We start from the raw sequence: 15,997 nt of genomic DNA, 5'->3' as shown, positions 1-15,997 counted from the left end.
TTTTTAGTCAAAAAATTGACCAGAAACACCTGAGACAACTTATCCATGGGTCAATGTAATACTGTACTTTAACTCTTATTAAGAACAGGAACCATCCCCTGGTGAAAGGCAAGAGTGTAATCTGTCATGGAAGCACTGACCCTCCTCTACTGTCTTATCCATCCAGTGTGTGCAGAAACAGTTATGCCTGCTGGAATTTTGTAAATACTTTGGCATTCCAGGGTACACTTTGTATGTTTACTGGTAGAGGGTTGTCACTTCTCTTCTCTCTTTCTGTCTGTCTTTCTTTCTTTTTCTGTTTCTTTTTTGCCTGTTCAACAGCAGTATTTGTATATGGCTTTTTTGTATCACAGCTGAAACTATTGAAAGATCATTTCATATAGTTTCCAAAGGCATAACTGGTGGTAGTGTGGCTGGTAGCTAAGATGGGAGTTAAGTGGTACAACTCTGTCATGCCTTCTCGTGTGCTTTCAGTGTGTAAAAGCATTCATAGTTATTACTTTATTTAACAACTCATTTCATGTTATTACAAATACCAGGCAGCCACTATACAAGAAACAGACTTTTCCCTATATTACCACACAGTAAAGAGTTCACCCAGAAACAACCATGAACACAAAATAAAATATTCAAGCCAGAATCCTGATGGTGACTTATGCTGGTATTATGCCATACCTTCTCATGCAATAGTTTTGTCAGGCTGTGTAACAGCTGCCCAATGGTGCCCAGCAGCTCCAACCTCACCCCCAGCTCCCTATCTTCACTTCCCTGTTCTCTGGTCTCTCTTTACTATCTTAGGAGGAGATAGAGAACAATATACTTTTACAAAAAGAAAACAGACTAATAACATTTTCTGGCTAAAATCCAGGTATGGGGGGAGCTGAGAGAGCAATTTCTGGTAAGCTTAGACATCTAGGCTTTCACACACATCCAGTGTGATTTCTTTTCCCATAAGGAATTGTTTGCCAACCTCAGGATGCCACAATGAAAATGAGAACTCTTTCTTTGAGGATACTTCACTGAAGAAGGTAGGTTCTTCACATGAGCAAAGACAATGGAAAAATCAGGGATCTTATTTGTGTGGAAACTCTCGATGTGAACAGGAACCTCACCTCTTTTGACTTTCCAGATGAAGAAAATGACAATAGAGCAGTGGGGCTAGACATTCCCTTCTGTACATGTTGACACAAACTGGGCAAGCATTTCCTGAATAAGTTGTTGACATTCCAGTATCATGGTTACATTTAAAAAGCCGGTAACAGTTTAGAAGAGTTCTTAGAAAGTAACCAATCCTGTTTCACACTGCATGCCAATAATAACTTTCACAACTTTACCCACAATGATATTTAAGGATGCATATGCACCATATCACAGCCCTAAATAAACTGTACTCTATGATGTAGAATAAGTACCAATAAAACAACAACCTGACATGCCAGGGCAGATGTAACACTGGATTATTAGCTGAAAATGCACCTCAATTCCAAATCAGATCATTCTAAACAAATTCTGAAGATAATGTAGAATAAAGTTTCTATAAAATTAATATCCTTAAAATTAGTATTTATTTTCACTAGAGAGTTTTGGAATGAAGAGTAAACAATGTTTTCATTACATACAGATAGCAATATATAGCAAACGAATTCCTGTTAAAACAGGTTCTAAAGCAGTCTTCTTTCCTTTCTAAGAAGCTAACAAAATAACCAACATAAGATTATCTACTCTTAATGATTTATCAATGTTAGCATCTTATTTATTTATTTCTGACTCATTAAGATCAAACTTGGAGGCTTTTGTCTGGGTATTGCTACTCACAACAGTATGATGGATAGCTATCACATCAACAGTTCCTCATCTGTGGCAACGCTTCCACAGGGATATCCACCATGTATCCTCAATGTCATGTTAAGACCTTCTTCTGGCAGACATTTAATTTTTAACTTCCTGCTTTATCATTGATTTTATTGTTGGCTTTTCAATATCTTAGTACTGAAAATTGGCTGTATTGTTGCTCTGGTTGCTATTTTTTTACCTTAGGTTTTCAGCCTGCAAACCACCTTTGGAGGATTTGCCAGCTGGCAGTATATAAAAGTAGTCAATCAATCAATCAATTACATTGTGTCAGACACGAAGAAGATTTTTGTTATCCTGATACAAAATCCACAGATCCAAGCATCCACAGCTTGAAAATATTCAAAAAAGCATTAATTCCAAATAGCAAACTTTGATTTTCCATTTTATATAAGAAACACCATTTTTAATGCCATTGGATTGAATGGGATGGGACTTGAACATCCACAGATTTTGTTATCTACAGGGACTCCTGGAACCAAACCTCAGCAGGTAACAATTTTATTCTGTTCTCAAAAAGGCTCTGAAGGTAGAGTGTTTATTTATATTTTGTTAATGCCACACAAAAGTTCCAGATTTGGAGAGGCACAAACAAAACAGATAAAGACTACTAGGATTTTCTTGGTAGGACCAAACATCAGTCACCAATAAAGAAAAGATTCCTCAACTAAGTGTATCTGAGCAAGAAAGTAGTAGAACATCATTCTTGTGAGCACAAAAACACATTATAAAATTTCACACTGCTGCCCCCCTCCCTTTACCAAGGATCACTTCTTAATTCATTGGGGGTCAGAAGTTTAGTTTACTCAGCAAGAATAACACTATTAAAAGGTAATGCTCTTTCACGGCACCACAATTCACAGCCAAGCATTCCTGACTAATGCAATTCTGTGAAAGAAAACACTGGAGCCAAGACAGGTAGCCATTTCAGTCAGGATATTTATAAATAGAATTTATATATACTTTAAAAGCAACCTAAAATGGTCAATCTCACTGATGATTATGGTGAAGGCATACACACAGAAAAGAAAGGGATTGCTGAAACCATATAAAAGCCAGTATGTCAGACTGTCTAATGATTTTCAAAGAAACAGTGTTAGGCACTTTGGAGATGTCTTTTCTATCATTACATAGGATGAACTACCTATAATATGTTAGGATTTATCAGTGGTTCATTATGTTATTCTGCACTCTGGAAGTGGATTATCTTGTTTTCAATGAAAAACTCTTCAATCACGATTAATTAAATACTATTCAAGCAAACAGGAGAATGTACTGTCTCTATAATGGATTGAATGATGTTTATTATGGTGATTAGGCTAGTACAATATCTCTAAATGAATCTATTGAAACAGTTCTTTTTGGAGCCCATAATCTACACCACTAGCACAAATAAAATTGAGAAAAGCAACAACTCAGCCATGAACAAAAAGAGGTACAAGAACTAAGGAAGATCTTCTTGAAAGACAATTGACAAATCTGTTTTTTACAAGTTGCATTAATTTTAACAACAATTTTATCAAATTCCGTTCCTGAGCCAAGTGTCAATTCTGCCATTATTTCCCAGAAAATTCTCTATATATTTTTAAACAACTTTTCCCTCCATTTTATTGAAATATAATTTCTGCATCACAAAGACTGATGTACCTCAGAAATCTTCAGTTCAAATACAAATGACATTCACTCATTCTACAACAAAATATGAACAATTGCAAACACAAACCATATGTAATTTTACAACAAAATGTAGATACATGTACAGATTGTCCATATGTTATTTCAACGAAATTATATATTTTAATATAGTTCTAGTATTGCATATTTTTATTAACTTTTTTCTGCAATTCTATGAACAATTTTATTTTTCAGACACTGAATATTCAAAATATCTACTCAACTTTATCCAGACAATAAAGCCAGTTAGTATAATTGTTTAGTATGAGTTTTTTAAAACCCCAAACAAATGAAAAATTGCTGCCTAGAATCACTGGAAGGGATGCAAATGAATAGGCCGAAGATTTGCTTCAAGTTATAAAATACTGTTCAATATTCTGCAATATATATTTGAAACAAAATGAAAACTTAAAGAAAAATTGAAAACAACCATCTTACCTTCTTCAGTTTCATGCCATACAATTCCTTCCAAATTCACACTGGTCCCGGGTTCACATGGTCCAAGGCATTCAGGTTCTGTTACTATTCCAACATCACAAGTATTCACACCCACTGAACGAGTCCGTACCAAAAGTTGCTCAACTGGGGCTGCAATGTTGGATGAAGATGGAGAAAAATAGGAAGGCAGAATCTGAGGTGTGAGACTACTGGAAATAGGAGGTGGAGGTGCAGGCACTGTAAAGAGGGGGTCAACCTAAAAGTAAAGGCAAAGAAATATTCTGTTATTGTAAGGATATTATAAGCCAAGATTGTTTTTAAACAAACACCAGCCTATGAACATATTGATTCCATGCAAAACTGAGCAACTTGCACTTGGATATCAAGAAATGAATGTCTCTGAACAAACTTTTGGTCAAAACAATTATTTTAAAAAAGTGAAATTAACTTGTCAATTAGTTTCTATTATCTTCTTAGCAAAATGCACCTGGTAAAAGAAGTTACCAGTCTGTTTTACTAACTTGTGCTATTTTTATCTTTTTTAGAACTCTCATTTAGTAATTTCTCGAAGGCTTTTTGGTTGCTTAGTAAATAGAAATCTTTATTCTCATTGCAAGAGAAACCAGAAACTAGCAAGAGAACAGCAGTAATGTGCTTCTTATTTGTACCAAAAGAAGACATTGTTTGCACACTGAATATTTTACTGCTACTGGTAAGTCCAAAGCAAAAGTTTATTTCTCTGGCTGAAATATAGGACTCTTTCACATTACACAATTATAGCAGTATGCTGCCACTTTAACTGGAATGACAACATTCTGCCAATACTGATATTTGCATTTGGGGTGGGGGGTAATTAATTCCAGCCAGAGAACTCTGTTTCCCACCAAACTACAACCCCAGGATCCCATAAGATGCAGATATGGCAGTTAAAGTCGAATCATACTGGTATATTTGTATAGACACTATAACAACACTCCATTAATGACTATGCCCTATGCAATCTTATGTCTTAACACTAACAATATAAAATGGGTGATATTTAGAGCAAAAATCTGTCCTCATATAAATGACACCCAAACTCATTTGTTGACCTTTTCACATTATAGTTTTGGTTCATAAAGCACTGCATACAATGACCATGGAAAAGATGAAGTGGAAATTATGTGACTTATTCTTTAACACACTAAAGAACAATATACAGATATAGGCGGGATACAAACCGCCGCTTTGCGGCGCTTTCCCGCCGGGGCCATTTGCTCTGCGCGGGAGCTGCAGCAGCCAAACCGTGCGACTCCCGCGCGGAGCAAAAAAGAAGCTCCATTTCGGAGCTTCTTCTTGCGGCGCACTGATGATGTCGCGAAGCGCCGCTGGCGCATTCGCGACGTCATAGGCGCCGCGACACGTCTGGACGCTATGCGTCCAGTACGTAAAGATGGCGGCACCCATGTGGAAGGGGCGCCGCCATCTTGTACGTATTGTATACGTACTAGGGTTAGGGGGGTGCGGAAGCACTGCCCCTTCCTAACCCTAGTACGTATACAATACGTACTATATGGCGGTGTGTATCCCGCCTGAGTCTCCCTTATCTGAAATGCTTAGGACCAAAAGTGTTTTGAATTTCAGAGTTTTTCCAATTATGGAATATTTGCATTTTTTAAATGTGCCTTCAAGTCATTTCCAACTTATGGTGGTGACCCTAAGGTGAACCTATCACAGGGTTTTCTGAGCTGAGAGGGTATGATCCACCCCAGTTACCCAGTGAGTTTCTATGGCTGACCGGGGAATTGAACCCTGGTTCCAGAGTTCAATCCACTACACTCAAACCACTACACCATACATAACTGAGATGTCTTGGAGATGGGATCCAGGTCTAAACATGAAATTCATTATGTTTTGTATACATTTTATACATATATCCTGAAGGTAAGTTTATACACAATATTTTTAATAATTTTGTGCATGAAACAAAGTTTGTGTACACTGAACCATGAGAAAGCTAAGGTATTACTATCTCACCTACCCATGTGCACAATTTTGGATTTTGCAATATTTTGGATTTTGGAATTCTGGATAAGGGAGGCTCAACCTGTGGTAACAATATAACAAAAACTAGTTAAACCATCTTTAAAATTCTTTCCTGTGACATGAAACCAACTGAGGCATGAAAAATATTAGAAAACAGTTCATTAATATTATGGGTTAGGGCCAATGACACTCTTCTGTTCACACAAGAGCCTATAATCTAATGGGACCCCATGAATAGAATGGGTGAAGTGTGATTTTTGAAATCTACCCCACACATGGGAATTTTGTAGATCTTAGAACCCTGAAAAGCATCAACTGAGGATTTTGACCAAGTCTCTAGAAAAACTTTAAAGGTAGAACAGAGCTACAGAAGGGATAGTTAGAAGGTCTTTGCCTCCAACATGAATACTCAAACTGCCATTGGACAAACCATTTCTATAACTATATTTACACACACACATGCACACACGTGCGCGTGCGCACACACACACACACACACACACACACACACTTCTTTTATTCATTCATGCATTTGATAGCCTACAAAAATTCATTCCATAGTCCACCAGTTTCTAAGAACAGATTATTCCTAGCATCAACCTTACCCATGACAGGTATCAGCTTGCTCACAAACTATCTCTCCTCAGTTATTCTCCTTCTTCTGTGTTTTTAACAATCATTTGGAGAGAGATGTAGAAAGACAAAAAAAAAAAAAAGAGTTTTATTTTGTCTTCATTTATCTTGCTGTTCTTCTCCCCTACTGTGAATGGACAGAGACTATGCTTCAGAAAAAGGCCTTTACCATTCCCTTCTAAAGGGTCAATACAGCTCATGATAACCCATGTTTTGTGTTAACCATGACTAAACCATGGATGACATGGCATATGTCAAAACAAACCATATTTCTCCCATTTTCAGTTAGTTTTCAGTTTCTCTCACACTTCAGCATGTTTCAGGATGATAAACTGGGAAAATAAGCTAGAAAAAAACCCCAAAGTTGTTTTAGATGTCATAACAAGCCATGGTTTAACAAGGCAGAGCTCATGAACTAATAATGAACTCTGGGGTCAGGCTGTGGTCTCTGCCTGTTTAACGAAGTATGACTTTTTAGCAGAGACAGAGTTGCATCTGTGAACAACCTAGATTTCAACAAACCACACCAAGATTTCCACACTGTCCCTTATTGTGATAAATTAATCTGGTTGAAAGATCCTTCACCATTAGTTGCTAGAAATATACATGGAAAGAAGATATTCAGCAAACTCAGCAGTGTACAAATAATTGTATAATACAACATACACCCTGGAGCTCTAAACATAAACAAATGCAGTACACAGACGAACAGAACATAATTCTATTATGTGTGATAGCCCTACCAGTAATCCTTACTTAAAACCTGAGAGATAAACATATTCTAAGCAGGTTAAAACATGATTTTTTAATCTCTAGGTTTGACAATTGCCTGACCAAAAAAAAAAAAAGGGGGGGGGGAGAGAAAAGGACAAAAACAACAGAGTACGGAAGCGCTGCATTCTGTTATGTGTTTATCCTGCTGCCATTACACTTTAAGATGTTGGCAACATTAAAAGCAAAAAGAGCTTTTCAGCAGCAAGAAGCCAAGCATGCAAGCAAATGTAAAACCAACTGACCTCAAAAACAGATGTTCCTTGCAAACTAGTTGTCAGCTAAGTAAGGATGAAATAAAACAATATTTATCTTTGAACTACATTCAAGACACTGGGCCAGAGTTTGCACTACATGGGTTTTGGCGACTGCTGAGACATCTCATAACAGAAGCTTCTAGCTTTCTTTCATGCTTCTAAAGTAATCTCAATGCAGTTTATTCCAAAATGCCCTGCAACACTTCTCCAGATGTGGCATGGCACAGCCTCAGTTTATTGTGATTGAATTGTCTGAAATTATTTTGAAATGCTTTTATTTCAGATTAAAATAGTTCTGGTGTAGTATAGCAGATACAGTTTTGGGCTAGAAACAGAGTAGATAGTAACTTTCCCTACTAAGCCATGAAGCTCCCTAGCTGACTATGGGCTAGTTAACATCTCTCACACTAACCTTCCAGACAGGACTGTTGTGATGTTAAAAGGGAGAGGGACCACATATAACACTCTGAGGTCCTTCAAAGAAGAATGGGATATAAATCTAATAAATAAAAACTGAGTAGCAATAGCAACAGCAAGTATTTTTTTTTATTTCAAATTAAAAGAAACTACCACCATTATATATCACATAACATACATACAAGTATACATACAAGTACAAAATAAAACAACTTCCTATCATAATTTGCTCTGCTGGATGAGTTAGCTAATTACTTACAACATTCTCTTATCTTAACTTAATAAGCTTCTAAAGGGTGCTATATTTTACCTTATCTTATCTTATGCTGAACTTACTAGAGATGCAGTTTTTATGAGTCTTACCGTGTTTCTACAAAATTAGCTGTTAAATCTTTAAATACAGTAGTGATAATTAAAATTCCTCCCTTTTAATGTAATCGGTTACCTTTTCTCCCCATTGCTTAAATATCTTTATAAATACTCCAATTTCCCACTTTATTCCACTAGAGCTATCCATCTTGAACTTATCCCCTCTCCCTTAATATAGTTCACCCATAGTTCCCAATCCTTATAAAAGGATTGGAGGGAGTGCCCTTTAGTTAAACATGATATTTTTTCTAAATTAAAAAATTCATACATTTTTAATCTCCATTCTTCTATTGACGGAACCTCCTTCTTCTTCCAATATTTTGCCAATACTGTTCTAGCCGCGATAATGGCAAAAAAAATTACTTTCTCCCCGTTCTTCTCCAAATTTTCTTCTTCAATAATATTTAGCAAGTACATCTTTGGGTTCACACCGTCCTTTATGCAAATTATCTTTTTTAATTCTTTATGAATCGACCTCCAAAATTTATTTACTGGATCGCAGTTCCACCAAACGTGCATATAAGATCCCAACTGTTTTCAGCATTTCCAGCAATTTCCGTTGGTGTTTTTAAACATCTTTGAAATTCTTAATGGGGTTAAATACCACCTGTACATACTTTTATAAATATTCTCTCTGATCTCCATACTGGTTGAGTATTTGATTCTAACCTTCCAAATTTTTTCCCATTGACTTAAATCTATTGTTTGGTTTATATCTTGGGGCCATTTTATCATATAATCTTTTATTATTTTATTTTCCATTTCCCAATTTAAAATTAAGTTATAAAATTTCGAAATTCTTTTCTTTTCATCTATTCTAATTACCTCTTCAAATTCTTGATTGCTCTTCCCTATTCCAACTAGTTTGTCATCCATCTTAAATCTTTCTACTAACTGTCTATACGAAAACCAGTTACATTCGATCCCTTCCTTTTTTAACTCCTCTTGTGTTTTAATGATAATTTTATTTTGCTTCTTTTTCGTAATATCTGCATACCTAATCCAATTATTTTGCCTATATTCTTCTCTTCTAAACAATGCCTCTGCCGGAGATGCCCAAAGTGGTATTTTATTGCACCATTTCCATTTATATTTTGTCCAAATCCTGAGGAGAGATCTTCGAATTATGTGGTTATTGAAGTTTCTATCAACTTTTAATTTCCCATAAAACAAATATGCGTGAATTCCAAATCTTAATTCCTGTGATTCCAATGTAATTAATCTTTTATTTTCTAATACAAACCAATCATGTAACCACTCTAATACACATGCTTCATAATACCACATTAAATTTGGTAATGCTAATCCCCCTCTTTCTATTTTATCATACATATTTTTGCTTTGTATTCTCGCTTTTTTCTTCTTCCAAATAAAGTTCCCTATATCTTTATTCCACCTATTAAATACTGCACTGTTCATAATTATCGGTAGATTTTGGAAAAGGAAAATCATTTTGGGTAATAACATCATTTTAATCGTAGCTATCCTACCAATCCAAGATAATTTTAATTTATTCCATTTCTCCAGATCTCCTTTTATTTCTTTCCAAAGTTTATCATAATTATTTTGAAATAAATTTTTGTTGTTAGTTGTCAACTTAATTCCTAAATATTTCACTTCTTTTTTGATTTGGAAACCCATCCTCCTTTTGAGTTCCTCTTCTTCCTTTTTAGTTAAATTCATAGTCATTAATGTAGTTTTAGTGGGGTTGATTTTATAACCTGTTACCTTTCCATAATTTCTCAATATTCTCATTAGCGAGTCTGCATTTTCGTTAGGGTTAGCGATTGTCAACACCAAATCATCGGCATAGGCACTTAGTTTAAAAGTTTCCTTACCAACTCTCACCCCTTCAATTGATTTCTCCTTTCTTATTGAATTTAGAAGTATTTCTAAGGCTATTATAAATAATAAAGGAGAGAGGGGACATCCCTGTCTAACCCCTTTACTTATGGCCAATTTTTTCTGTTTTTCACCGTTAATTAAAATATAAGCTTCTTGATTTGAGTTAATACTTTGAATCCAAGCTAAAAAGTTGTCTCCCACTTTCATTTTCTTTAATACCCCAAACATGAAATCCCATCGTATGTTATCAAAAGCCTTCTCCGCATCTAGAAAAATTAGTGCCAATTTCCTATCTATATTTTTTTCATGCAATTCAATTAAATTAATTAAAATTCTCATGTTATCTTTAATTTTTCTACCAGGGAGAAAGCCATTTTGGTCCGAGTGTATCCAATTTATTAATATTTTTTTAAATCTATTTGCCAAAATTGATGCTAATATTTTATAATCTGCATTTAATAAAGCGATTGGTCTATAATTTTTAGTATCTAATTTATCCCTATCCTCTTTAGGAATTAGAATTAAATTGGCTTGATTCCATGTTTGAGGTAGTCTCCCTCCCTTTATTTGATTCATGGTCTCCACTAAGTGGTGTCGTAATGTCAATTCAAATGTTTTATAAAATTCATTTGTGAACCCATCTGGCCCCGCCGATTTATTCAATTTACTACTTTTAATTGCTTGCGAAACCTCTTCCCCTGTGATAGGGTTGTTCAATAATATCCTTTGTTCTTCTGTTATTTCTTGCACCTCTGCCCGATCCAGATATTTCTCCACTTTGCTTTTTTTGTATTTCCCCTCTCTAAACAATTCCGAATAAAATTTGTGAAAAGCTTTTTTAATTCCTTCTTTTGTTGTTATGATCCTCCCTTCCTCTCTTAACTTCAGCACTGTTCTCTTAGCTCTCTCTTTTTTCAGGTAGTGTGCTAAAACTTTCCCGGGTTTGTTAGCTAACTCATAATATTTATGTCTCATAAATTTCTTTTTTTTATTCACTTCTTCCATCATTATTATGTCTATTTGTTTTTGTGCATATTTAATTTCTTGCTTAGCTTCACAATCATTCCCATTAACCTTTAATTTATCTTCCCACTTCTTTAGAAGTCTATTAAATTCAACCAACTTTTCTTCTTTTTTTTCTTTTGCACTCTGCCCCTTTCTTAATCAAACTGCCCCTTATTACTGCTTTCATTGCATCCCAGATTATCCACATTGGTGTTTCTCCATTGAGGTTGTTCACAAAATAATTGTCAATGTCTTTTTTAATTTCCTCCACAATTTTATCGTCTTTTAGTAAATTTTGATTTAGGTACCAGTTATATTTCTTTTCTCCAAATTTAAATTCTACACTTACTGGGTTATGATCTGACCAAATTTTTGGATGTGTTTTTACATTATTAATTTTTGGAATCAGGTGTACCGATGCCCAAATCATATCAATTCTACTCCAGGATTTGTGATGATTCGAAAAAAAGGTATATTCTTTAGTTTCTCCATACTTAGCTCTCCACACATCATATACAGTTAATTCGTCTGTCAACTCAAAAAATTCTCTTGGTAGTTTCCCTTGATTTTTTTTAATGGTTTACTGGAATGTCTATCTAAATTCGGTTCCACCACCCCATTCCAATACACTAACAGAATATGAGAATCATAGTCCCAGTCAGTTAACTTCTCACGAATTTTTTTATAAAAACTGGCTTTATTTGAATGCGGGCCATAAATACCTATTATTAAAATTTTTTGCGAATTGAATAGAATTTCCACTGCTAAAAAATGGCCATTTCGATCATTACAAATCTCCTTTGCTTCATATTTCTCATTTACATACATTGCGATTCCTTTCTTTTTCACTTTAGCAGCTGAGATGAATTCCTGTCCTAACTTATAACATCTAAGATATTTCTTATCTTTTTCTTTAATTCTGGTCTCTTGTATACAATAAATATCTAATTTCAATTTCTGAAGATAAAGAAATATTTTCTTTCTCTTTTGGGGAGTGTTCAACCCCTGTACGTTCCATGTACAAATTTTTAAATTAATGTGTGAACCCATTATGTCCTTAGCAACAGCAAGTATTGATGTACTAAGCAGTTTACAATGTGTAAGCTAAGTGCCCCCAACAAGCTGGGTACTCATTTTAGCGAGCAAGGCTGAGTTGACACAGAGCCCCTGGTTGGTATTGAGCTCGCAATCTTGTGGTTTGTGGGTGACTGGCTGCAGTACAGGCATTTAACTACTGTGCCACGTGGGTTCCCTTCACTTGTAACACTTTGATTTCATTTATGTGATTCTAAGGGTAATTTTAAATTATTTTTGAGAAACAGATTTAATTCCTATGTCATGGATTTTATTCATTCATTGATTCATTCAACGTATGTCTCACTATTCTCCCAGCACTTTCATAATGTTCCATTTCTAAGACAGACAGTTGTTCTGTAGAATATACACAAGAGTCAATTAATTCAGGGGACCATCAATATCAGTTTGGTTTGCTACCCAGCTGCTATTTTTACTTGCTACCAAACTCTCTACTTAGATCAGTGTTTCTTACAAAAGTGTGCACCAATGCACCCTGGGATGCCTAAAAGAACACAAAAGGGTGCTGCACTAAACATCAGTTGTTCCCTCTTTTCTAAAGGCAAACAAAGCCAGGACCATGGAAAGAAGGAAGCCAGGTGGGAATTGCTGCTGGTGGATCAAATGGTGAACTGAGAAAGAAAAAGATTCTGATAAGGATCTGCTACAGAGGTGGTTGCTGAGAAATGCCTCTGCAGTTTGGTGGTGTAGGGAAGTGTTGAAGGAAGGGAGCAAAGGAGCTGGATTTGTAGAGAAGATAAGAAATGGGAGGGAGGATCCTGGTTCTCCACAGCAGATGAGCAGCCCTTGGTCTCCCAAGTCAGGTCCTCTTTTGCCTTTCTCCTTCTCCTTCTCCTCCAAGTGTGGCCTTGGATGCATTTCTTTCCTTCTGGGCTCTGGTGAGTTTCAATACCAGTCCTCTGCACTGGACTAATGGGGGAACATGAATTCTGTTACTAGTCTCTTGTCATGGAGTGAGTGGGATTTAGCTATCTGTTGATTAGTCTCCTCTGGAGTAGGCCCACAGAGTCAGTGGGATTTATCTGTCTGTTAACCATCTTCAAGAAATGATTAACTGAAGCCCAAAACAGATGGGCATGAAGGAACGGTCCATGATTAGATGGGGACTGTGGCGACTGCATGGCCCATTCTCAAAGCAGGCCACCACTGGGGTTTCAAATGATCCACTGGCAGGAGCAGTTTTTTACTGCTCCTTTTGCTGGCAGCTTTGGACCAACTTAAGTAGCCTCAGAGTGGCTTCTAGCCACTTTAGGGACATGTGTCATCTGCATGCCATGCTCCAAAGTTGCTCCTTTTGGCCCATCTGCTTCAGGCCTGAGTCTTCTTTAGCTGGAACTGAGCAAAACGAATGAGGCTGGGGAGGTCTTGTGAGGGAAAAGAGGGGAGGGCAGGACCACAGGGGAGGCGGAATAGGAGCACTTGGAAGACAGGATATTTAAGAGGGGTAAGGCAGAAAGATTCCTAGGGGGAGCAGATTTTTGGACTAGCCACTTGAGAGGCATTTTCTATGGCAAGACGTCATAGCCCCAGTTGTACCATCACCCTCTCCTCAATTCTTCTAATAGATGCTGATTGAAATGGCAACTGATTCTTTAGTTCAAAATGGGAGACAAGACACCAGGGTCCATGGGATGCATGCAAGACTCCACTTGCCATTGATTGGCCATGAAGTGACCAATTCCTATCCACAATGGGGGTGTGGGGAGATGTTGCCTCTTCTGACCCAAAGGTAAATAAGGCCTTACTTGGCAGCTCTCAGGTAAAAGAGCCTCCCCAATTCTTTTGTCTAATTTGGCTGCTTTCCTTTCAGGGGAAAAGCTCCACTATTCTTGCCACTGTGTGTGTGTGTGTTGTGTGCCTCCAAGTTATTTCCGACTTATGGTAACCCTATAATAGGGTTTCCTTGGCAAAATTTGTTCAGAAGAGATTAGCTATTGCCTGCCCCGAAGCTGAGAGCATGTGATTTGCCCAAGGTCATCGGGGGTTTCATGGCTGAGTGAAAAATCGAACCTTGATGCTATGACACACTGGCTGTCTTACATTACAACAGTTCTTAACTCTTGGCTCTGCAGAGTTTTGGAGCAGAATCTGTTAGTGGAGTATCATTGAGGGCATAGGAGAGAGTTGACTGATTGTCTGGGTGAAAGGTTATGGAAGATTTGGAGTAAAGTGTCACTCAGGTTAATTAATAAATGAGTGCTTTTAAAGAGACTTAATTAGAGAGCAGTGGAAGAAAGACTGTGTGGTGTTTTAATGTAATAAATAATTATGCTGCTTTGTTATGATTGTTTCTAAATAAAGAATTGCTTTTGCCTTTATGTATATTCAGCCTCCAAGAACGCTATTTAACTGAAAGTGTGGATTTAGACAGTGTGTCTGTGGCGGCAGTACTGAATAAAGAAGGGTGGTGTCCAGTGGAGATAGAAATTGAGAAAATCCTCATTGAGGGTATTTTGATGGTCCCTATAATTGATGGTTTCCCTGGTGGGAAAACATGAAGTCTTTAGATTATGGTGGAGGTGGGGATCAGGGAAAACTCTCACTTTGGTGATTGCAGTGAGCACTGCGGAAGTATTCAGATGGGTGGGAGTTAAACGATAGAAACCCAATGTTTGGCTAGTGGTGAGATTACTTAAACGGAAACCTCACAGTTGTTGTTGAGGACCGGGGGGGGGGGGGGTAAGGAGTAGTGAACTAACTGAGGTTTGGTTATCAGTAAAAGATGAATTTTTCCAGCAAAACATCTTGGGTTGGTTTCATCTCTTGCTCCGGAATAGGCAGGAAAAACAGACTTGCAGGAGTCGCCACCAGAGGGACCAACCCCACCATCCCTCAGTCTTTTTCCTGCCTCTGCTCCGAGTAGGCTGTATTTTTCATTTTCTCTAAATAAATAAATAAAAAGGTGCTCTGATAAACTTTCTATACCATTCTCATGGCAATTTCATTGCTTCTTCAAGGTACAGGAAGATAAAGAAAATTGTGATAAAATTGTGGCTTGTCTTGGATGCATTTTAACATGCTACAAGAAGATTGAGATATCTCTGTTGTGATCAGTTGTTGATCACTTAATTTACAGTGCAGCTACTTCCTCTGCGCTAGCAACAATCACATCCATCTAAGATAAATGTAGGACATGATACGGCCTTCATCTTCCACATTTACATGCCACCACTGTTGGGTTGCCTTGAATCAAAAGAGGCTTCCTTTGGAAGACACATCTTGTGGTTCTCACATAAGTGATATGCCTCAGTTCACCCACCCATTGGTCGGCGAGCTTTGATAAGTCCCATGTTATAGGATGTTTCCACCTCCATTGCTGGAAAAAGGAACATTGGTTCTTACCTGTGATATATTCATTTTCAGTGATGTAGGTGGGTATATCCTCCCCACCCAGAACTGAGGAGGCTGTTTCCCTTGGTTCTGCAAGGGTGGCTGTTAGATAGTTATTTTTAGTTTGACTTTATGATAGTTTCTATTTATTATACTTATATTTACATTTAATGCTCTCTGAGTTCATTTTCTGTCCTCGGCTATAATATTGACTCCTTCAAGTCTGTTTTTCCTGCCTATTTCGGTGCAAGAGATGGAATCAACCCATGTTATAGGATAATCCCACC

General features: G+C 36.9%; 1 protein-coding gene across 8 annotated transcripts in view; it reads right to left on the bottom strand.

The window, feature by feature from the left end:
• Positions 1-15,997, bottom strand: part of ZNF608 (zinc finger protein 608) — a 152,165-nt gene that overhangs the window by 73,799 nt on the left and 62,369 nt on the right. For all 8 annotated transcript variants that reach the window (XM_089491553.1, XM_089491538.1, XM_089491514.1 and 5 more), the window contains one exon: positions 3,964-4,219. In XM_089491553.1, the coding sequence (XP_089347679.1) occupies positions 3,964-4,219 (256 nt within the window). The remainder of the gene's footprint in view (positions 1-3,963; positions 4,220-15,997) is intronic.

Source organism: Sceloporus occidentalis, unplaced genomic scaffold, assembly GCF_023333645.1.
Source record: "Sceloporus occidentalis isolate IW3139 unplaced genomic scaffold, rSceOcc1.0.p SCAF_1, whole genome shotgun sequence".
Classification (NCBI taxonomy): domain Eukaryota; kingdom Metazoa; phylum Chordata; class Lepidosauria; order Squamata; family Phrynosomatidae; genus Sceloporus; species Sceloporus occidentalis.
The sequence above is the reverse complement of the archived record's forward strand: the minus strand, read 5'-3'. Positions and strand labels throughout refer to the sequence as shown.